This window comes from Balaenoptera acutorostrata, chromosome 9 (assembly GCF_949987535.1).
Source record: "Balaenoptera acutorostrata chromosome 9, mBalAcu1.1, whole genome shotgun sequence".
Classification (NCBI taxonomy): Eukaryota; Metazoa; Chordata; class Mammalia; order Artiodactyla; family Balaenopteridae; genus Balaenoptera; species Balaenoptera acutorostrata.
Window position 1 is genome coordinate 12,721,243 of NC_080072.1, and position 22,806 is coordinate 12,744,048.

Genomic DNA, 22,806 nt, shown 5'->3' on the forward strand with positions numbered 1-22,806 from the left:
GTGTCGGGAGGTTGAGGGGTGCTAGTAGGATAAGCAGGGGCCTAGGGTTGGCCTGGCCCCGACTGAAGCATCCCTCCAAAGGGCTCCTGGGCAGGGCTCCCTTCCCGGGAGCTTCCAAAGGCTCTGCTGGTGGAAGACGCTCTGCAGACAAAGCCCCTCCCGAGTCCACTGTGGGCACTGGGAGAAGGGGTCAGCGGCTGCCTGGGGTGCCCACCCCAGCCTTGGGATGGGAACGGGTTAATGGCCAGAGATGGGGAGAACAGGGCTGAGCCACCAGATGTGTCCTCCTGGGGCTGCCATAAGCCAGCAGCCTGGGAGGCAGGGAGAGGTGGCCTGGTCCCAGAGGAAGAGAGGAGCTGGGAGGGGAAAGAAGGCAGCAAGGCCGCACGGCCAGAGGGCGGGGACTGGGCCAGAGCCGCAGCTGGGGATGGGGGATGAGGGACGAGGGGGAGGGAGACACACCGGCCTCTTCAGTCTCAGCACCGCAGTCAGAGGTGGTGGGGGACCAGGAGCAAGAGACAAAGCAGAGGGGTGCGGAGCCCGGCCGAGAGCGCGGGGCCGCGGGAGTCCGGGGTCGCCTGGCAGGCAGCGCCGGGGCACGTCTGCTCGCCCCGCTGGTCCTCGCCCCCGTAGCCCTCCCAGTAGTCGTCCTCGGTGGGTGCGTCCCCGCCCTGGCGCCCCCGCGGGTCTTCGGCTGGCAGGTCTCGGTAGAGGGTGGAGGGGTCGGCGGGGGGCGCCCCGGCCTCGGCCACCCCGTACAGGTGGTTGGACGAGCTGTTGCTGCGGGCGCGGCTGCCGGGCCGCGTGGGCACGGCGGGCGGGCAGGCCTGGAAGTCGGCCTCGCGGAGGGCGCGCAGGTCGCGGCCCTGGCGCTCCGGGGGGGTGGCGCAGGTCACGTCGGAGCTGGACACGCGCGCGCGCTGGAACCAGGCCCAGAGCGGTCGCGCGCGGCAGTCGCACGCCCAGGGGTTGGCGTTGAGCCGCAGGAACTCCAGCGCCGGCAGGTCGGCGAGCGCCTCGCCCGGCAGCGAGGCCAGGCTGTTGTTGAACAGGTAGAGGATGGTGAGGCGGCTGAGGCCGCGGAAGGCCGCGCGGTGCACGCCCTGCAGCCGGTTCCCGTGCAGCAGCAGCCGGTCCAGACTGCCCAGGCCGCGGAACACGTGCTCCGTGAGCAGCCGCAGGCGGTTCCCGTGGAGGAAGAGGTGGCTCAGGTTGGCCAGGTCCGCGAACAGGTCATCCTGGCGGGGTGGGGGGGCGGGGGGGGGAGGGGAGAGAAGAAGAGTGGTGAGTGGTTCTGAGACAGGTACCGAAGAAATCTGGGAAAGAAGGGGAGCATTGTGGTAGAGCAGAAGGGGTTTGACCTTCTGACTCATAGAGTCCTGGGTTCTAATCCTGCCTCCTCTAACCTATTTAGAGGTTAATGTGAGAAACGCAATAGAGTTCTTAAAACTTTGGGGGTGCATCAGAATCCCCTGCAGATCCCTGAGCCCTGCCCGCAGGGTTTCTGATTCAGCAGGTCTTGGAGCGGGGGTGGGGGTGAGATTCTGCACGTCTTTACAAGTTCCCAGGTGGTACTGATGCCGCTGGTGGGAGGACCGCACTTGGAGGATGAGAACCTCTGATTTGGCTAAGTATGCAGACTTCCAGACTCCCTGACTTTCAAATCCTGGCCTTATTAACTGACACTCGAGCAAGTCACTCAGTATCCTTATGACTCAGTTTCTTCATCTGTAACATGTGGAGATTAAATGAAACAACATGTATTAATACATGTGGTGGGCATTCTATGAGTTAGCCATTATTGTGAACTTGGCCAAGCCAGCAATCTGTTTCCTCGTCTTTAAAATGGAGGTGAGTGTACCTCCCCCTGGGTTTGTTTTGAGGATTTAAGAAGACAATCCCCGTACATATCAGATGGGTGAAGTGTCGGGCACAGGGCCTGGCACATTGGGATTCGGTCCAGTGATGAAGCCCACAGGCTCAGGAGTCAGCAGAGCCCCGGCTCAAATCCAGCTTGCCCTCTTCCCAGCTGCGTCACTTTGGGCAAGTTATTTAGCCTCAGTGTGTGTAACTCAGAGAACACCTCTTTCAGCAGGCTGAGGGAGGGTTAGATGAGATCCTGTAAGGATGCCGTACCTGGTGGGCACAGAGACCACCATCAATAAATGGTAGTTATTATGACAATAGTGTCTTAGTTAGAATTAGGTCCCATCCATTTTCCTCTAACAGAGGAGCTTCCTGGGACCCCAAAGTTCTGCTACTGGGCTGGGGCATTAAGGGGACCATATCAGCTCCACCCCACAGAGGCAGCAGGGGAGGGGAAGGAAGCCTGCTGCCCCATGCCCTGCTTCACTGTCCCCTTAGAGGGACTGTCCCACCTGCCCAAGGCTGGGGAGTCTCTGAATCAGACCATATTAGTGCTGGAAGGACCTTGAACTGTGGTTCAGGGGAGTGGAGGAGTGGGTATGCTCCATGGAGGGGAGAGAGCAGGTGGCTGGCGCTGCATTTTAACCGGTTCACCAAGGTATTGGTGATGATCAACCAGATTTGGGAGTTAGTGCTTCTGGGTGCACCAGCCTAGCCTACTTTTTTGCAGAGGAGAGCACTGAGACCCAGAGAGGTGAAGGGCTCGCCAGAGAGGGGACCAGAGCCCCAGTGCTGAGGTCCTCCCCTCTTGTGGAGGACATCATTGTGGTCAGCAGACCCAGGGGGTCTGGTTCTGGGGGACAGGGGTATCCTCTGTGCTCAAGCCAGCTCACCCTGGATTCCTGTTTCCTGGCGGTGCCTCTCCCACCCTTCCCTGCCTGGGGAGATGATCCCCCCACCTCACCCAGGAGCCTGGTCTCAGGCTCTCAGGTGGGGGGAGGGCGTTGACTCCCAGCCCACACTCACAGCCTCCGCCTTCCTGTGCTCCTGCATTTCCTCGCCCCCTCCCATCTGGCTTCCGCCCTCTCTGCTACAGGAACTGAGCCTGCCAAGAACCCTCCTCTTGGCCACATTGAGATCCGTCCCCCTCAACCTTCTCGGCTGCCTGTGACACCAGCTTTCTCCACCTCCTGCTGCCACGGCCCCACGCCCAGCTCAGGTCTCCAGCGGAGGGCTCCCTGCACGTCTGTGGCCTCAGCCTGGCCCAGCGAGGCCTGGTGTCCTTGTCCTTTTCTTCTTGGCCCCCCTCCCCAGGGAGTGGGCTGAATCCCTTCCACTCAAACACCTAATTAGCGTTTCTCTTTTTAATGGAGTGTCCGCAAGAGTAGGACACACCCAGAGATACCTGGTCAAAGGATAAATACGGGGTGGGGTGGGGTATAGAGGGAGCAGAGGTCATTGGCACTTTGGGGACTTCCAGAAGTCAGGAAGGGAAGACCAGAAGTTCAGAGATGCTAGGGAATTCAGGCATCTTTGACCTACAGCCCCAGTTTTTGGGCTACAGGATTCCTCGATTCCAATCTCCTTCTCCCTCCCCTGGCAGAAGTCCTGCCCCTCCTGCTCTGAGCCTCAGCCTGGGGGTCCATTCCCCCAACCCCCATCCAAGCTGTTGCCAGATCCTCTTGTCACTTCCTAGGCTGCAGCTCTCAGATCCGGTCCTTCCTCTAAAATGGTTCTCTGTGCATTAATAAGCTCTTGACCTTCACAGCCCCCCCCCCTCCCCCACCACGCTCCCTATCACGCCCTCCCTCTGGGCAGAGAGTGTCTGTTAAAGTCATCCTCTTCCATTTTGAAAACCACATTTCCCTCACCTCCCCGCAGCCGGTTCACAGCTCTCTGAATCCATTTGGAACCTCAACGCAGCACCCCTGCCCCCTTCCCTGGACAGCATCCTGTTCTTAACCTTGCCTCCCTCCAACCTCCCAGCTCCAGTCTCTGGCACCGATCAAATCAGCTGCTGGGCTGTGTGACCTTGGGCAGCTCCGGGCACCTCTCTGAGCCTCAGGTTTTTTTTCAATCTGTGAAACAAGGGACTTGAGATCGTTGATCATTAAGATCCATCCTCATCTGATATTAATGAGCAAGTGAGTCCCGGAATGTACCTCATTCATTCAAGAAAGCTGTATTGAGTGTCTGCCCCGTGCCAGGCACCCCTACTCACAGTGCTCACCGATCTACGCTGGGTATCATCGCCATCGTTTGGGTCAGCAGCTGACTAACCGAGCGCTTACCGTGTGCCCGGCTCTGTGCTACACAGATCCCATGTAGTAACCGAATCATCACAGCCCCATGAAGCAGATAATTTTTTTTTTTTTGGCTGCGCCATGTGGCATGTGGGATCTTAGTCCCTGACCAGGGATCGAACCCATGTCCCCTGCATTGGGAGCACGGAGTCTTAACCACTGGACCGCCAGGGAAGTCCCGTGAAGCAGACAGTATTATTCTCCCCCTTTCAGAGATTAGGAGAGGGAGGCTCAGAGAAGGCAAGTGACTGGCCTAGAGTTCAAGAGCCAATATGCAGTGGAAGGCAGACGTGAACTCTGGAGACAGAGCTCTGAACAGCTGCACTTCGGAGCCAGACAGACCTGGGCTAATTCTAGGCTGTGCCCTTTACAAGCTGGGTGACCTTGGATGGGTGACTTGACTTCTCCGAGCCTCAGGGTCCTCAGCCATTGAATGGGGGAAACGATGCTTACTCTGGACTGGACACACTAAACCCCTTTCGAGTAGCATCTCCTTTAATCCTCACAACGAACCCCTGAGTTACCGGTCATTTTCTCCATTTCACAGATGGGTCCACTGAGGCTCAGAGTGGTTAAGTAACTTGCCCAAAGCCACAGAGCAAATCAGATCTGCCTGAATGTAAAGACTGCTCTTTTACGCCATGCAGGCTGCTCTAACAGTTAAAAGAGAGACAGGTGCCTCTATCATCTGGTTCCACTCCAGTAGGAAATATGCTCCAGGAGAGCAGGGACACTGTTTTTGTTCACTTCTGAATCCCTGGCACCCAGAACACTGCCTGGCATATAGTAGATGCTCAGTAAGTATCTGTGATGAACGCACCTGGCACAGTGCCTGGCCTACAGCAGACAGTCTGTGAGAACCTCCACTCCACCCCATTCCCATTTCCACCTTCCTCATCCTGAAAAGCTGTGGTCCTCTTGCCTCCTGCAGATCTCCCCTCTCGGGGCAGGCCCGGTGCCATCTTGGGTCACACCTGCCCTCTGCAGACCTCAGCCCAGCCTGCATGCTTCCTCGCCTGCCTGTGGCATCTCCCAGCCTAGTTTCTCCAGGCAGTTCACAGGCAGAGGCTGTCTCTTTCTTTCTCTTCTATATAGGGCCAGGCGTGAAGATGTTTCCTTCCCATGATGCCCCCTACCATTCATGCCAGGGGTGTGCAGAACCAACACTTCCCATTTCAGAAGACCCCAGTGTCCACTCAAGGTCTCCCTTGCCCAGGTCTTCCCTGACCCCAGGCCCTGGCTGCCATTTGTGATGGAGGATCAGGTCATGACGACAAAATTTATTCAGCACTTAACCATGTGCTTTATATATACGAACTCATTTACTCTTTACAGCCGTTCTTTATGGCAGGTATTATTTTTATTATTCCCATCTTAAAGGTAAGAAAACTGAGGTTCAGAGGGGGCAGCAACTTGTCTAAAGTTAAATAAGTCAGAAAATAGCAGAGCAGGGATTCAAACTCAGGCCTGCTGACCCCAGATTCCTAATCTGCACAACTAATATATGTTGATAAGGAGGTCAGGATCTCAGTAGTAGTGGTTGTTGCACTACTAGTAATAATTAACAATAATGATAATGACAGCGCCCATATATTGATGTGGCCCTGTGCTAAATTTTAATCCTTACAAAACTTCTTAGGTAAGTATTATTGTTAATTACTATCATGATTGCCATTTTACAGATGAGGAAATGGCAATGGAGAGAGTAATTTGTAATGAGTAATTTGTCCAACGTCGTATAGGAGCCAGGATTTGAACTTAGGTCTGGCAGACTCCAAAGCATGTGCTTTCAGGGACCTCCCTGGTGGTGCAGAGGTTAAGACTCCGCGCTCCACTGCAGGGGGCGTGCGTTTGATCCCCGGTCAGGGAACTAAGATCCCACATGCTGCGCAGTGCAGCCAAAACCAAAACAAAACAAAGCATGTGCTTTCAAAAATGAGCCTGCTCTGCTGTCCTTCTGAGTACCATTCCCCCTGCACCTGGTCAGCGCCCAGTGGAGAGTTCTGAATGATAAAAATGGCCTGAAGTGTCATCAGACTACGAAGGCTCAAGTGCCACCAGCTCTTCCTGGTTGTGTGGCCTCAGAAACTTCATTTTTTGTCCCTACTGCCCCTAACCGTCCCTACTGCCAGCCTGTTGTGAGGTTTGACGTGATACTGAGAACACGTTAAGCCCCCAGGCACGTGGACAATGATTTAAGAGACTTTGGGACCCTTGGTCTCAGCTTCCTCATCTGTAAGGGAGTATAAACAGTCTCCCGACAGGGCTGTAGAAATGAGATGAGGTGACTGAGCGCACTTTGGAAACCATGAGGTGCAAAGTTAGGAAGAAGAAAAAGGAGGGAGTGTTCTGGGACCCACCCATGGTCTCAGTATAATCCTTGAAGTTGACCGATATCTTCAGGATAGGGTCCAAGATGGGCCATTTCACTGAGACCAGTGTTAAATGAGGCTTGTTTCTCTTTTTAAAATAGTATCTTAACAAGCATTTATAGCGTGCCCACTGTATGCCAAACGCTGTTCCAAGTGCTTTACAAATTATTCATGCACTTAACACTTATAAAATCCCTAGAAGATGGGTGCTATGGCTACTCCCATTTTACAGATGGAAAAACTGAGGCTCAGGGAGGTTAAAAAATGCCACACACTTGTAAATGGCAGAGTTGATACCCGTATAAAGTCCTTAGCACAGCGCCTGATGCACAGTGTGCCTGCTAAGTGCTAGTGGGCTATTATTATCATTACTTATACAATAATAATAACACACAACATATTTTCCCAACATACTGTACATTTTACTTCTTGTCTCTCCCCGCCACTAGAATGCTCTCTGCGAAGGCAGGAGTTTCATCTGTTTTGTTCGCTGCCCTTTTCTCAGCACCAAGCACATTCTGGGTGCTCAATAAATGTTAAATTATTATTGCTATTGCTGTTGTTATAATTATCAGCATCAAATCCGCCAGTTAGGCCTCAACCTGGGATGGGGAGGAGGAAGTGCCTTCCAGGTTGGTGTGGGGAGAGGGGAGAGTTTGGATATCCAGAGGTTGTGTAGCCGAGGGAGAATTTTCTCCCAGAGTGGCTTGGAGGGTGTGTTATTGCTTCCTGGGGAAATAGAATGGGAGGATTTGACTGTCAAACAGTCAGCATAACGACAACAATAAACAATATTTAGATCAATAATAATAACAATAAATAGCAATTACTGTTATTCCTTCCATTTTCAGAGCATCCATTTTCCAGCTGCTTAACAGCTCATTACGCTTTTTTTCCTTCACCGGTTGCACTGAGACAACAGATTTGGGGGATAGGTTTGGGGGACGGAATCTAGAAAGGGTAGGGTTTTCCCTTGTCCCACGATCCAGTGAGGTGGAACCTTCTATGGGATACCAGTTGCAGTGGCTCTGCCCTCTTGCCCACCTCCCCATATTGTGAGAGGGCATGGGGGTGGGTGAGAGAAGCCACCACGAAGCCCTTTGGTCTGGGGTGCCTGGGGAAAGGCAGAGTCCCCTGAAGGCAAACAAGGGGGAAAGGAGAGATCCCAGAAAGAGACACACACATACACCCAGACAGACATGGGGGTGTGTGTGTGGAGTGGGCGTGTGAAGGGAGACAGACAGAAGAGGCAGAGGGAGACAGATGGGGGAGGCAAGTTAGTGAGCGAGACAGAGAGGGACAGAAAGGGAGAGACAGACAGGCAGACGCAGTCAGAAGGGGGGTGGGGTGTTAGTGATAGAGAAAGATGGACGGAGGAGACAAAATAAAGAAAACCCCTGGAGGAAGTGGGAGGGACAGAAACCTAGAAAAGGGACAGAGAAATAGAGAGGTGCTGAGACAGAGGCGGGAAGGGTGAGCAGGGACAGAGGGGCCGAGAGGCCCCGGGGACAGAGCGAAGCAGGACTATGTGTGTGTGTGCGCGCGCGCGCGTGTGCGTGCGTGTGCGCGCGCCGGGGTGGGGCCGGCTCACCTGTAGGTGGAGCAGGCTGTTTTCCTGGAGGTAGAGGTACTGCAGGCTGACCAGGCCGCGGAAGATGTTGCCCGGCAGGGTGCTGAGCTGACAGCGGTACAGATGCAGCGACTGCAGCCGCTCCAGGCCCTGGAAGGTGTCGGGCTCCAGAGAGCGCAGGTGCCGGTTGTCGCCGAGGTCCAGCTCCTCGAGCGCCTGCAGGTGGCGGAAGGTGCCCGGATAGATGGCGGAGAGGTTGTTGGAGAAGAGCCACAGAGTGAGCAGGTTAGGCCCGAAGGTGCCGGGCCGCAGCGTGCGGATGAGGTTGTTCTGCAGGAAGAGGCGCTGCGTGCTGGGCGGCAGGGACAGCGGCACCGACGAGAAGTTGTTGGCCTGGCAGCTCACGGTGGGCGGGGACGAGTAGCAGGTACAGAGCATGGGGCAGCTGGGGGCGGCTGGGGGCAGGGCCAGGAGCATCAGCAGGAGGCAGGCCGGGGCGGGACCTGCGGGGAGGGCGCGGGGGAGAGCTCTCTGGGCGGGCTGCGAGCGTGGGAGTGCCAGCCAGGGGCCCGGCCCACCCACCCCCTAACGCGACCCTTGCAGAGAGCCTTGCGTTTCTAGCCTGGGTGGGGGGTTCTGGGTGCAGCCTCAAGAGTCGCGAGAGGCCCTGGCCACTTCCGCTTTTGGAGGCTCCTGGTATATTAAAGAATAAAGAAATGCCAAGAGGACATTGTAGGAAGCACTGTGATAGGTTGAAAGTTGTTTGATGAGTGATCGTCTGCTTTCATTCCTGTTTTCACTCTGGTAGGTTTGACCATGACTTTGGTCTTGAGACTTGGGCTGGACAGTGCTTTGCTGGAGGCGGTCCTGTACGACGATGTCCTGTACAGGGCGTTTGGCCTCACCCCTGTCCTCTACCCGTTAGATGTGTAACACCCCTCCCCCTGCCGTTATGATAACCTATGATAACCGAAATGTCTCCAGACGTCGCCACATACCACCTGGGGAGCAAAACTGACTCCATTTGAGAACAGGTGGAACTAAATTGAGACCCTCTGTGAAGCTAAGGCCCATGTAAAATGGCCCTCTGGCTGCCTCTGGGGTCTGGTCTTGCTGGCCCACCGGTGACCACAGCCCTCCTCCCTCCTCTATCCACACTGGAAGGGATCTTAGGGACCAAGGGACAGGGGGTCTCCAGCCACCTGCAACAGAATCATCAGAGGGTCCTGGAAAGAATGCTGCTTCCTGGGCCCTGCCTGTGCAGAATCAGCATCCCTGGGGGAATAGCCTGGGAATCTGCATTTTACACCCCAGGCTCTTCTCATTCAAAGTCACTTAAAAATTCTTTTTCAGGACTTCCTTGGCGGTCCAGTGGTTAAGACTCTGCGCTTCCACTGCAGGGGGCACTGGTTCGATCCCTGGGGAACTTTGATCCCACTTGGTGCGGCCAAAACATAACAATAATTTTTTCTCAAAGTAACTTTTGAAGGTTGGCTATGATCCAGCCTTCTTATGATACAGATGGAGAGGCAGGCCCAGGGAGGCCCAAGGGCCTGGGGGCTAAAGAGTCGTGTCTAGGCCTCCGTATCCCTGGGCTATAGCAGGGGCTCTGGGGCCCCTCATCCATCCCTGTCCCCTGGCCTTCTGACCCTCACGGCAGCTGATGCAAGTTCTGGGCTGGAACTGGCTTGACCTCTACCCTTTATCATGACTTCCGGATGAGTCTCGGGATTTTCATCTGGCAGGTTTTGCACTCCAAAAGCCAGAATGACTATTCTCTGGGCACACATGGAATGAGCATCTTCTGCTCCAAACAGTGTGCTACCGCCTGCAAAGGCAGAGGAAGACCTTTGCCCTTGGACCCGAGGACCTGAGATCCTCGGTCCTCAGGGTAGAGCCTGAGGGGTCCGTGCCTTTCACTGACGCCTGGCGTCAGAGGTTGCTGTGTGTGAATGCGCGTGGGAGCCGGGTGCCCTCCACATGAAGTGCTGCGGAACCCGGGGTGGGCACATGGCAACGACAGGCCCCGCGTGTGGCCCGGACTGATATCATGGAAGCTGGGCTGTGCCTCCTCCCGTGGAGGAGCGCAAAGGCGCAGGGTGGGGGACCCCGGCGCCACTGCCACCCGGCCCACGGCGAGCGTCCCGGCCCCTCCCCGCGCCGCTGCGCGCAAGCGTGTGCCGGTGGTCCTCCGCGTGTGTGTGAGTGCCGGGCCCCGTGCGTGTGTAGGCTGGGTGTGATGTAATACTCGGTGACACAGCGGCTGCTGTTCCCTTCGTTCACACCACCTCCGCGTTTCTCGGCCCTTCTCACCCCTCCCCCGTGCGGCGTTTCACGATTACTTTCTCCTCCCGAGTTTTTCAGAGCCACGTTGGGTGAAAGAGCACGTCTGTCACCCCTCAACCCAACCAGGCAGGGGTGGGGTGCGGGAGCCCGGTAAGGAGCCCTGGGTGGGTTTCAGGAGGGCTGAGGTTTGAGGCTTAGAACAGGAGATCTTGGAGGTGGAAAATCCTCCAGGTTCATCTGGTTCAAGCTCTGGTTCTACTGAGGTGATGGCTGGGGCTCAGAGAGGGAAAGTGACTTGCCCAAGGTCACACAGCAACGTGATTGGCAGGGCAAGGACTAGAAAGGAGTCTCCTGATGACCGGCCAGAGCACTTCCCTTCCTGGTGGAGTCACCCTCTGAGCTCGCTTCCCCAAGGACTTGACACCAGAGAAAGCCAAATCCCTCTCTGATCCCTTAATCCCACCCCTTATCCACAAGCTCACAGGGTGTTCATTCAGAAGGCCGCCAGCCCTCCAAGGATTATGGAGCTCTTTCCTCAGCCTCTAGGGCCAACTGTTAACCCAGGAGAGAGAGAGAGGGAAGGACACGTGATCCCAGAGAGCTCCAGAGTCAGGAGCCAGTCCCCTGGCACCAGGGCCTCTTCCAGCCTGGAGGCCGAGCTCAGCAGGGGCTGGCATTCCTCTAGCCCACAATTCCCTGGCCCCCTGCTTGCCCTCATTAGGGGGCTTCTCTCTTATTTCCCCACATCCCCTCCCTCTTGCCCCCATATCTCCCCCCATCATGGCCCACCTCCCCAAGGCCAAGATGGTGCTCCCTGCGGGCTCTTTGAGGGGGGGCCCTGAGCAGGGGGCCCCTCTGTGACAGCTGCTGCGTAACAGTGACTCTGTTGCCATTTCTGGTCCTCGTTGCTGCTGCCGTGCAAAGCAGCTGTAACCCAAGGAGCCTCATCCATAATTCAGGCTGCGGCTCTCACTGGAAGCGAGGAGGAGGGGCAGGTGGGGCTCTAGATTGCTCTGCCCCCAGGCCTGGCTGGAGTGCTCCTGGGCAGAGGCAGCAGGGCCTGGTGAGCTGTGCCTCTCTCTCCCTCCTCCGCCCTCAGCCCCTGCCCAGCGTGTGCCCTTTTCCTTCCCACCACCATCGCCTACCCACCCCCTGCTTCTCCCGGCTCTTCACCATCACTCCTTCCCTCCAGGCCTGGGTCTTCCCTCTCTCCCCGAGGACCACAGTTCCACTCCCGGCCCCATTTTGTGAATCCCTGGCAAAGACGGGGGCAAGATGCACAGAGTGTCAGAGCAGGAAGATGGGGGACACCTCATTGGCCATCAAGAGCAAACCCTTTATTTCACAGGCCACACCACTGAGGACGGGAGAGGGGAAGAGCTCACTTCTGAGGGAGCAGCCCAGGGCTGACCGAACCTCTGTCAATCCACCTTCGGTTATCTTTCTCGAAGCCTTCATTTTATGCCCCCACTACTATCTGGGCCTATTCTAACAGCCTCCCCACCCTCTCTGCTCATTCCATCCATCCTCTTTTTTTCCTCAGGTCAGCAGGTGATGGCTAGAGTTGCAGGGGAGCATAGAGCAAGGATGGGCAGAAACCATCTGTTATGAAACACCTACTGTGTGCCAGCCACTGTATTTGTACACGTCTTTATGCACAGAATACAACGTAACATAGGTGAGATCGATATTATGGCTCCCAATTTGCAGATGAGGGGAGGGAGGCTCACAGACAGGAAGTGAGTTGCCTCAGGGCATGCAGCTGGTACAAGGTGGAAGCCAGACTGGACAAGTCCATGTCAAGAGGGGCTCTCTGACCTTTCTTTGGGAGACCCCACGTCGTCCACAGATACCACCCCTGAGTGTGAGAGTTACTGCGCTCGGGGTAAAGGGAGGACAGAAATTGCACCCAGGTGCACAGGGCTGGGCCAGCAATGACACCGGGTCTGTTTGGCTATTCAGGCTCAAGGCAAGGTAAAGGACCCAGGTTCTCTCCAACTTTCCCCTCCTGGGCTCCAGGCTGTGGTTGTTCTAGGGGACGGACCACCTGGGAGTCAGGAAGAGATGACCAGTGTCCAGAAGATGTGGCCAGAACTGACCAGGGGAGGGAACGGAGAGAGGCCAGAACATGGTATTGATCCCAGAAGACTGAGGTGCCCAGAGCCAAAAAGTATCCATTCACTGAGGGCCCACTGTCAAGGACTCTGGGCTATCATCCTGGAGCACCAAGGCTCACAAACAAAGTTCTCAGCCCGGGAGCCACCATTAAGTCCAGAGATCCTTGTGAAAGAAGAAACTTGAGAAGGAAGCAGATGGACCCAGTGTAGAGGCAGGAAACAGGGTGCCAACCCTCAGGGCAGGGTGGCCCCAGGAAAAGTGCTCCCTGGAAAGGGAGTCAAGGCCTCTGGTTCTGAAGGAGGGGCACAGGGTCCCAGACAAGAAGCAACAGCTCCACACCCAAAAGGGCTGGGCCTGCCGGGCAGATGCTGAGGTGGCAGGGGCTTGAGGAGGTGGGAGCCGGGGAACAGAACGGAGGTGGTGATGATGCCAGTGACGCAGGGGCCTGGGGAGGCACTGACGCGGGTGATGGAGGTTTAGAGCTGCTGCAAACAGCTTCTCACTCTGCCAGAATGTAACACCCCAAAATAAGCAGCCACCGTGGCGGCGGCGGCAGGATCCCACGACGGGGCCCGGAGATATAAATGGCAGCACTGAGCCAGCCGGGGTGCCCACCCTCGGAGGCTGCCACTCCGATTGAATGTCTTCCTCCTCTCCCCCTCACAGCCGCCCCCAAGGCCCTGAGCTCAGAGCCCAGGGTCTGGCCCACTGGCCACTCCCTGAGAGAAGGGAAGTGACAGGCAGGCGCTTTGGAAATGGAGGGCTTCCCACGTGGAAGTGGTTACCAGAAGTCTCTTTGTCTCATCCCTAGGCTGCCCCCCCTGGTCTCTCTCTCTCCCCTTTCTCTTCCTTCCTCCTTTCCTCCCTTTCCAGCCCCCATCCCCATCCTGATCAACCCCAGCCCCCCTCCTGTCTCTGGTTTCCCATCCCCAGCCCTAGAGCTCATCCCAATCCTCTTCCCCTGTTCCTGACACCCCATCTCTGTCCACCATCCCCATCCTCCTCTGGTTTCTGGCTTTCTGATCTTCTCACTCCCCGTTCCTTCCCCATCCCTCGGGTCCCAGACCTCATTCTCTTTCCTATTTCTCCCACTGCCAGGTTCTGGGTCCCTGACCCTAGTCTTCTCCCCACCCCTCCCCTAATCTGGTCTCCCCTCTCTTTCTCTCTTCCTCTGTCCTCACCAGGGTCTCACTTCCCTCCAAGCTTTTCCCCTCTAACCTTTATTCCTCCTCCTGCTATCTCCCTCCCCTGACCACTCTCTCCATCTTTGGCCCCTTCCTATCCCCTTCCTTCTTACCCCTTCCCCACCCCACCCCCAATCTCTGGCCCACACCCTTGTCTGTCTGTCACTCAGTTCGTATCCCTTTTCTAGCGCCCTCCATCTGTTCTACCGGGGAGGGCCATTTGGATCTCCCTCTGCTCCCCCATCCTCCCGGACAGCCCCCTACCCTCATCCCTCGTCCTCCCTGGTGACTGGAAAGTGCTGAGGCACGGGGCACGAGAAGTTGCTGAGTCGGCGCTTCCCCAGCCGGCCCGAGTCCTCAGCATCCCCCAGAGCAGGTGGAGCCGGGACAGCAGAACCTGAGCCTCCCTCCCCACCCCCCGGGGCCGGTCCGCCTGCCCCCTGCGTCCCCCCTCGGTCACGAGCTCCCCGCACAGCCCAGCAGGCTCCGAGTCGGGTGCGCGGCTCCTGCCGGCAGCTCTGGGGGCGGGGGCGGGGCCCGGGGCTAAGCGTTTTTCCTCCCAGGCTACCCCCACCCCCACCACTGCCCCACCCTCGCGCCCTGGCGGAGGGGGCGCCCCGCTTGCCTCCACAGGATGCTCTCTGCCCTCCCGCAGGCTGGGGTCCCTACCTTGCAGCAGGCTCCTGAGCCCGGGCAGCATCTTGTCTCGACGCTCGGGGGAGGGGGCGGCGGGGGGGAGGGCGCTCCCACTCGCTCCCTGAGCCGGCCAGACGGACGGCGGGGACTCCGCGGGGCTCCGGGAGGGCCCGGGAGTCCCCGGGCTGTGTGGCCGGGCCGCGGCGCTCTACCCTGCGCCCCCCGGGCTGCGAACCTCGGGAGGAGCCATCGGCCCCGACGGGACGGGGTGGGGCGCGGCGGGACGGGGCTCGCGCCGGCCGTCGATGCCCGGTGCCCGCGCCCCCCAGCAGCGCAGGCAGCGCGCGGTGTCCGTCAGTCCGTCGGTCCGTGCGCGCCGGCTGCTTGCCGAGGGAGAGTGGGGACAGCGAGGATGCTCTTCCCAGCCACCCCCCTCCTTCACGCACTCGCTGGCTCCTCCCTCGCTTCCTAGCTTGCCGACTTAACCCTTTCCTGGCCACTAGGAGGCGGTAGCGGCTTCCCAGCCCCCTCCAGCCAGGCCCCCTCTCTTTCTTGGGGGATCCGGAGGACTGTGTTCGATCGCCGTCACGGCGCCACGCTTCTAGAGAAATCCCTTCCTGGGGGGGGGGGTGCGGTAGTGTAAGGGAACCCCGTGGACTTGCCCAGTTCCCCCCTCCCAACTTTCTGGGAGGAGCCGGGCTCCTGGGTCACCTCCTCCTCCTTGCCGGGCCCCAGGCACCTTTGCCCAGGCCTCCAATGTTCCTGTCCTCTGGGAGAGCTCCAAGATTCCACTGTCCCTTCCGTTCCCAGACCCCAAGCCCTGAGTGTGTGCGACAATAAGAATAGTATATGCAAGAGTTTGTGGGTGCGAGATCGAGTGCATATGAGCATGCACGCGCGCGCAAGGACGCTTGTGCAGGTGTGACTGAGTGCTTGCACGTTATCTTTTGTACGGGCCGGGGGAAGCAGGGGCTCGTGAGTGTGCGAATGGATGAGCCGCTGAGTGTCAGCCAGCGCGCGTGTCTGCGCGGATGGGAAACGTGTGAGAGTTTGGCGCAAGCAAACTTGGGGATGGGTGGCCAGGGTATGTGTACCTTGGTGTGTGTATGTCCCTTAATGCATCTGCAAGCGGGTGCAAGTTTGGGTGCGCGTGTGTCTCATCGCCCGTGAGGGGGATAGAAGACTCAAAGGTGGGAGGAGAGCTTTGGCTTCACGGGAGCTTCTTCTGCTTCCTTTTAAAGAGGGGGGCATTCTGATCTCTTCGGGACCCCTTGCGCCCCTCGTGGCCTCGTTCAGGGCGGTACCTGCAGGCCCGCGACCTAAGCGTCTCCTTATAAAGGGGGCGATGCGGATCACCCTGGCCTTGACCTGGTCCAGGGCGTCGGGCATCCGGACCTTGGGAGCCGCCCCGGCGCGGGACAGTCGCGGGGCCCTCGGGGTAGCCGCTTCGGGGACAGTGGCCAAGCGGCGCAGGCCGGGTTGGGGCTGCTGGAGCGGCGCCGACGGCCAGAGCCAGGGAAATCTGCGCGAAGCCGGCCCGAGGAAGCGCGGGAGTCCCGGGCGGCCGCTCCCGCGAGCAAAGAAAAACAACCCCTTCGCCCCTCCACCTGGCTCTCTGGCTCCTCCTCTCCCGTCTGTGCCAGAGCCCAACGCAGCGCCTGGCATACAGTCGGCGCTTTATAAATGCTGATCTCATTTTCCCATTCATTTTCTGTTCCATCCATAATCTCATTCTTCCCTCGTTCTCGTTCGATTTCTCTCATTTTCTCCTCCCGCTCTTATTCATATTTTATGGTCTCCATCTCTCTGTTCCCTCCCTCCCTTCCTCCCCTCCTTACTCTCTCCCTGCCATTTCCTTCCTTTATGATTTGTCTCTTTGTGTCACTGTCTTCTCTGTCTCTCACGCTTTCTGTCCGTGTCTCTGTCGCTTCCCTTCTGTCCTTGTGCCTCCTTGCCTCCCTGTCTCTCCATCTCTGGGTCGGATGTCTGTCGCTTATCTCCCTTTCCACCGGGTTTCAGTAGCGGGCTCCCAGCCCTCTTGCACCTCGACCCTCGGGCGCCCCCTGCTGGTTCCATCCTCTGCCCTTCCCGGGCTCCCAGGCCCTCCCAGCAACTAAATTTCCTCTTCCGGCCCGTCTTATGTTCGGGTGAGGTGGGAGTGAAAAGGGGGCGTCTCTGGGGCTCCTGTCCCTCTCCCATCTCTAGAAAGCAGGGTCCCTGCGTTTCCCGGGACCCACCCTGCCGAGGGCCCGCGCCTGGGAGGAAGGCCTGGAGGGGGCGGCGGGGAGGGAGTGTTGGGGGTAGTAGGGTGGGATTTGGCGTCCTTCCCCGGAATGAGCCGCGGCACAATCTGTCGCTGGGTTTGTTTGCCGAGCTGCCTCCGGAGCGCAGTGGGGCTGGCTCCCGGCGAGCGAAATATCACAAGATGCGGAGACAGACGCTGAGGGGCGGGTGGGCGGCGGGCTGACTCAGGTGTGTGCTGTCATCCGTTCCCTGGGCTGGCGCTCTTCTGCCGGGGGGAGGGCTGGGACCCCGGCCCCCAACACAGGTGGGGACCCGAAGCTGGGAGGGGAGCCCCCATCCCGGGGTGAGCTTCAGGAAAGGGGGCGTCCCCGCCAATGATCCTTGGCTCCAGTCCTGTCCTTCAGCCCTGGGAGCCCCAAGAGACACCCCGAACTTGGGTGTGCTCCAGACGGTCAAAAATTCCTCTGCTTATACCCCACTGTACAGGCGTCGGTTTCCTATAGTTATCTGCTGACTCACGACTTTCCCCTACTAGACTGACAGCTTTTTGAGGGCAGGAAATTCCTCTCATCCATCTTTGTGTCCCCAGCATGTGCTCAATGAACACCGTTGGATGGATGAATGGCGCATGGGTGGATGGCCCAGGGTCTCAGTTTACAGGAAATACCACAATGCATTTGATATTCCCAGTAGAGCATTCTGACCCCTTGTTCCTCCTCTCCCTATCCACATTTGCAGTCCCCCCAACCCCCATCCCCTCCTTCAGACAGGCAGGGAGTTGGAAACAGCTCTCCCCGAAGACCAGAGTCCTCTAGGTGACCCGAAGGGAGTTACTTCCTTTCCCGTTTGCCTCAAGTTTCCTCATCTGTACAATGGAATATACCACTCACGCATAAGCTTCAGCTTACCCAGTAAATCTCCAGCCAGTCAAGGTATGAGAATGTGCTTCATAGAATGAGGTTCTAACCAGTGTCTGTAGTGGTAGCTGTTGTCATTACTGTTTTGGTGGTGATTCTTAAGATCTTTATCTCAGTAGAATCAGACACCACGTCTGATCGAACTGAACTTCTGCGGTTAGACTTTTTGAGATCTAAGGGAGTAAAGTGATGTACCCGAGGCAAAGTGTAACCGAGGTCTGTGCCATAGGGCATCTAGGTCCATTGCTGGCCGGACACTTGGGGGAGGGGGCTGGTGGGCGGCTTACTGGGTCCTCAGGACTTGCCGCAGAGCTGGCCCACCCTCTGGTGGCTGTAGGGGGACCTGCAGTCCCAAGGGAAGCCAAGGATCTCAGGGAAATGGGCTGATGGACGGATTTTCCCTGAGAAGGAGGCTTCATTGTGTGGAGAACTGTACGCTTTGGAAAGGAGGTCATGTAGAAGAAGCAGGACATTGACACAAACTAGATGAGTCTTGACTTCATCTACCAGCTCCCGCTTATTAATAGCACCCCTACTCTCAGTGTGACACCTGGGGCCCCTCTTCCTTCTTGGGGACCGCTTTAGTGAGTCCACAGAACTTCCCTGGTTCTTTTCTTCACCTATTTGGCAACTTCACTGCAGGACACTTGGCAGTTGGCATACAAGATGGGCTGGCTCAATCAATGGTCAAGAGCAGAGGCTTTGCTGGGTTCATGCCCTGCCTCTGCTGCTCTCATAGCTAGATGACCTCGGGCAAGGTGTTGAAGATTTCTAAGCTTCAGTTTTCTCATCCAGAAAACGAGGTGGGGGGGTGGGGGGGGGGGCGGCAATAGTAGCTCCCAGCTCATCAGGTTGTTTAAGGATGAAATGAGATAAAGCATGAAAGAACCTGACAGAGAGCCTGACCCTGTGCTCAATAAACACTAATAATATTCATATTAATTTTCTTGTTTAGCCTAACAGCACCCTGAGGAAATAGATGTTGCAGTTTAGGGGCAGAAAGTAAAGTTATGACCTGAGGTCTCAGAAGTCCTAAGTGGCAGAGCTGGGTCTGGGAGTCAGTTCTTAGTTAGGACTCCCCACCCTGTGTGTGTGTGTCTGACCTCCACATCTCCACGTGCCCCTGCCACAGACCAGGGCTGTCTGCCCAGTGTGACGAAAGCAATCCAAACCTGAGAATTAGAAGTCTTGAGTTCTAGCCTGGACTCTGCCTCCGAATGGCTGTGTAATGTGGGACCGACCTTTCTCCTCTCTGGGCTTCAGGCTCCCCATTATCAAAAGGTACATCTTGGACCCAAAACTCCTGAAGTCTCAAAAAGCCATGACTCGGTGACATCCTCCTTTCTCTGTGACTCTGGAATCAGAAGCTAAGGTGAAGCATCTCAGCCAGATCCCATGCTGTCCCCAACTTCCCAGCTCTGGGGTTGTGATGTGGGCCCCAGAGGAAGATCAGAATTTCTAGGGATTCCCCCAGACCTCACTCTGGGCCCCTCAGGACTCCCACTGGCCACCAGGCCTGCCCCTGAACCTGTCGGGGTGATCGTATACCCTGGAGGGAGGGGGAAAAAGCTGGGCCTGCACTTGCCTCCCAGAACCCTTGCCAGTGAGTTCCACATCCTATTCTGCCTGGCCCGATGGGGACAGGGCTCCTTTCCGGGTCCTCTCTATAACAGGGGAGAAAACCTAAACTAGATTCGTTTAAAGGGCAGGGGTGTCAGAATGTGCTTTCTCCTTCCCTGCTTGGTTTCTCGAGTTTCTGTCCCTCTACATTATTTATAATAATAACTGACCTTTGTTAACTACTCACGTCATGTCATGAATGTATGTGTGCTGGCTCATTTAACATTCAGAGCAGCTCTATGGGAGGGGAGGTCTACTAAGATCCCCTTTTCACAGATGGAGATACAAACTCAGAGCGGTAGTACTACTTTTAGATCTGGGCAAGAAGGGTCTTGCCCTGGGTCCCATGATTTAGAGGGTTTTTTGCTCTGGTCCTCCTCCAGCCAGCATCCTTCCATGGAGGAAAAAGGCCTTGAGACCAAAGGGATGTGTCCTCTGAGAGCCTGAATTCCCCTTTTATTTTTTATTATTTATTTATTTATTTGGCTGTGCCGCGCCACTCGCGGGATCTCAGTTCCCCGACCGGGGATTGAACCCGGGCCATGGCAGGGAAAGCCCAGGATCCTAACCACTGGACCACCAGGGAACTCCCCGCATTCCCCCTTTTGGACCACGCTTTGGGCGTCCAGAACCCTGGCATCTCTTGCTCAAATGGCCCAAGTCTACTTCTAGCACCTGTGTAGGCATAATCTCCCCTCTACCTTTGTGCCAGTATGTGTGCCCCTCGGGTGGCTGAGGGGCATCTGTTTGGAGGAGGTGTGGGTGGAGCTTGGACATGTGGGTGCGATATTCCCATGCATGTCCATGAGGCCCCTGGTTTGGGGTGGAGTTGTGTTTGGGAAGAGAAGAGGAGATGGCTGGATTTCTGTACAGAACTCCGAGGAGTTGGATCATTTGACATTTGAACCTAGCCTTCCAATGTTGGGTCCCTTTGAAGAACACAAAAGAGCAAAGTTCCTGTGCTGGAGGCTGGGGTACCTTGTGGGCACGAGTTGCCCGGCGTGGGCTGGTGGGGTGAGGAGGAACCGCTCAGCCTAGGGTCCCAGAGCCTCTGTTTGCATCCCGCCCTGGCCCTGCAAATATTAAGGGCAGCTGGACCGAGAAGTCACATGGCTTCATCAAAGGGGACAGGGCAAGGAAGCTGTGGAACCAGGTTCTGAATCCAGGTCTGTGTGTCCCCTTTCCTTCTTTCATGAAGCTCCATGCCAGTCCTGACCGTAAGTCAGAGTTTTGGCGCCCTGGAGGCCTCTTGGTTAGAAAGTTGGGTCCCGTTGTGTCTGCTGGAGTGCCCTTCCTGGTGCAGAGAGCCTCCCTTTCTCACGAGACCATGAGTTCACTGAGTGCAGGGTCCATATCTTTTTTGACTTTGTTTTATTTCCTGTATCTGGTACAGCCCAGTCCAGAGTAGGCACTCAGCACAAGTGCGGCTGACCTATTGGACCCACCGACTAGTAGGAAGATGCTAATCAGACAATCATGGTGCAAGGTGCTGATGGTCATGCTGGTATCCAGCAGTGTGTGAAAAGTCTGGGGTCGGGGGTGGGATGGATTGGGAGGCTGGGATTGACATACATACACTACTATGTATAAAATAGATAACTAATGAGAACAGACTATATAGCACAGAGAACTCTATCAGTGCTCTGTGGTAACCTAAATGGGAAGGAAATCCAAGGAAGAGGGGGTATATGTATACATGTGGCTGATTCACTTTGCTGTACAGCAGAAACTAATACAACGTTGTAAAGCAACTATACTCCAAAAAAAAAAAAAAAAAAAAAAAACCTCAATAGCACATTTTAATAACACCAGACTTTGAATCTTGTGATACCATGGTGAACTCGCAGAGATAAACTAGTTGTGAAATGTAATCAAATAATCCAATGGGAAAAAAAAAAAAATCTGGGGTGGAGGTGGGTATGGGGAAGTATTGGGAAGCCCTGCCTGGGGGTGGCTATGGGATGAGTTGCCTTAGACTCCATTTGTCTGGGAACCCAAATAATAGGGCAAAAGACTCTGGTGATTCCCCCTTCCCTGTTGCACTAATGCTCCAAGCCCTCCCCCACCCCCTTGGAGATACCAGATGAGGAAGGTGCTTACAGCATCCCCTCGCTGTGTGGTCCTCCACACACAACACTTCTTATCTGCAGAGTGAATGAACAGGACACAACAATCCCTTTCCCCTCCAATTCTGTGGGCTGAAGCCACTGAACTTGCAAGGGAGCATGAGGGGCATTGCTGGAGGCAATGCAGAGAAACACAAGCTCCAGTATGGGGGCCGCGGACCCTCCTGCCCATTTCCACTCCCACTGTGCTCTTCAGGCCCCCGCTGTGGGATCAAGCCTGACAGCCTACCGACAGATTTCTCTGTCTCTCAGCCCACTTTCCTCAATCAACCTAAATATTAATCTTCCCAAGCTGTAGTTTGATCATGCACTCACCTGCTCAGAAGCCTCCAATGGCCAAATCTGGCTGGCAAATGATTAATATTTATCGACTCTAAAATGCTCGTTCAAATTGATAAGAAAGGCCTCAGGACTCCAACAGATAAACAGGTGAAGGTCGTGGACCACTACTTCACCCAAGAGGATAAGCAGAGAGTAAACAAATGCTTGGAAAATAGTTCAGCTGGTTAGTGATCAAAGAGATGCAAATGAGAGCAGTATGGAGATAGCACTTCATACTTATTAAATTAGCAGAATTTACAAACACCATTACCCGGTGCTAGCCAGATTGGATGAAGTCTGTGCTCCTCCGTCTCTGGAAGCAGTGTGCAAAACTCTGGAAAACAATCTAGTACAATGTAACAAGAGCCTTGAAAATATTATTACCTTTTGACTCATTAATCTCACTCCTGGGAATTGATCTTAAGACCCTAATTCAACAGAAGAAAAAAGCTCCAGGCATGCCACTGGCATTATTCTCCTGTATTTTTCCAGGCAGTGAGATGGTTAAGAAAACCATGCCTAATCTAGTCAATACAATATTATGCTGCCACAAAAATGATAGTTATAAAGAATATGCAGAAGCATGGAAACTGTTTATAACATCATGTGTGTTGAGAAAAAGCAGGATACACAATTTGCATGAACACTGTGATTGCAACCACAAATAGTAAGTATTCATGTTGACAAAGTCTGGAGGAGAATATGCAAAAATGAAAATTATTTAAGGTTGGGGAATCGATGAGTGGTTTTCCTTTTTGTTTAAGAATCTTCTTTTTTGGGACTTCCCTGGTGGTGCAGTGGTTAAGAATCCTCCTGCCAGTGCAGGGGATACAGGTTTGAGCCCTGGTCCAGGAAGATCCCACATGCTGCAGAGCAACTAAGCCTGCGAGCCACAACTACTGAGCCCACGCACCGCAACTACTGAAGCCCGCGAGCCTAGAGCCCGTGCTCCGCAACAAAGGCAAGCCACCACAATGAGAAGCCCGTGCACCACAACGAAAAGTATCCTCCACTCGCCGCAACTAGAGAAAGCCCGCGCGCAGCAACGAAGACCCAATGCAGCCAAAAAAACAAACAAGCAAACAAACAAAAAAAACACTTAGAAAAATAAAAATAAAATAAAATGCACGTGCTCATGGATCTCAAAATTCACTGTTTAGGAAATTATCCTGCAGTTATTCTTTTTCTTTTTCCTCCAAAGAGTGCATTTATTTATTTATTTATTTATTAAAGTTAATTTTCC

At 55.5% G+C, this 22,806-nt stretch overlaps 1 protein-coding gene across 1 annotated transcript; it reads right to left on the bottom strand.

Moving 5' to 3' along the window:
• RTN4RL2 (reticulon 4 receptor like 2) lies at nucleotides 1-14,421 on the bottom strand. Its single transcript, XM_057553384.1, has 3 exons — nucleotides 14,369-14,421; nucleotides 8,133-8,614; nucleotides 1-1,238 (listed from the first exon to the last, which is right to left on the bottom strand). Exons 1-3 carry the CDS (start codon nucleotides 14,397-14,399, stop codon nucleotides 489-491), a joined length of 1,263 nt encoding a protein of 420 aa, XP_057409367.1. The 5' UTR covers nucleotides 14,400-14,421; the 3' UTR covers nucleotides 1-488.
• Nucleotides 14,422-22,806: the final 8,385 nt, after the last annotated feature.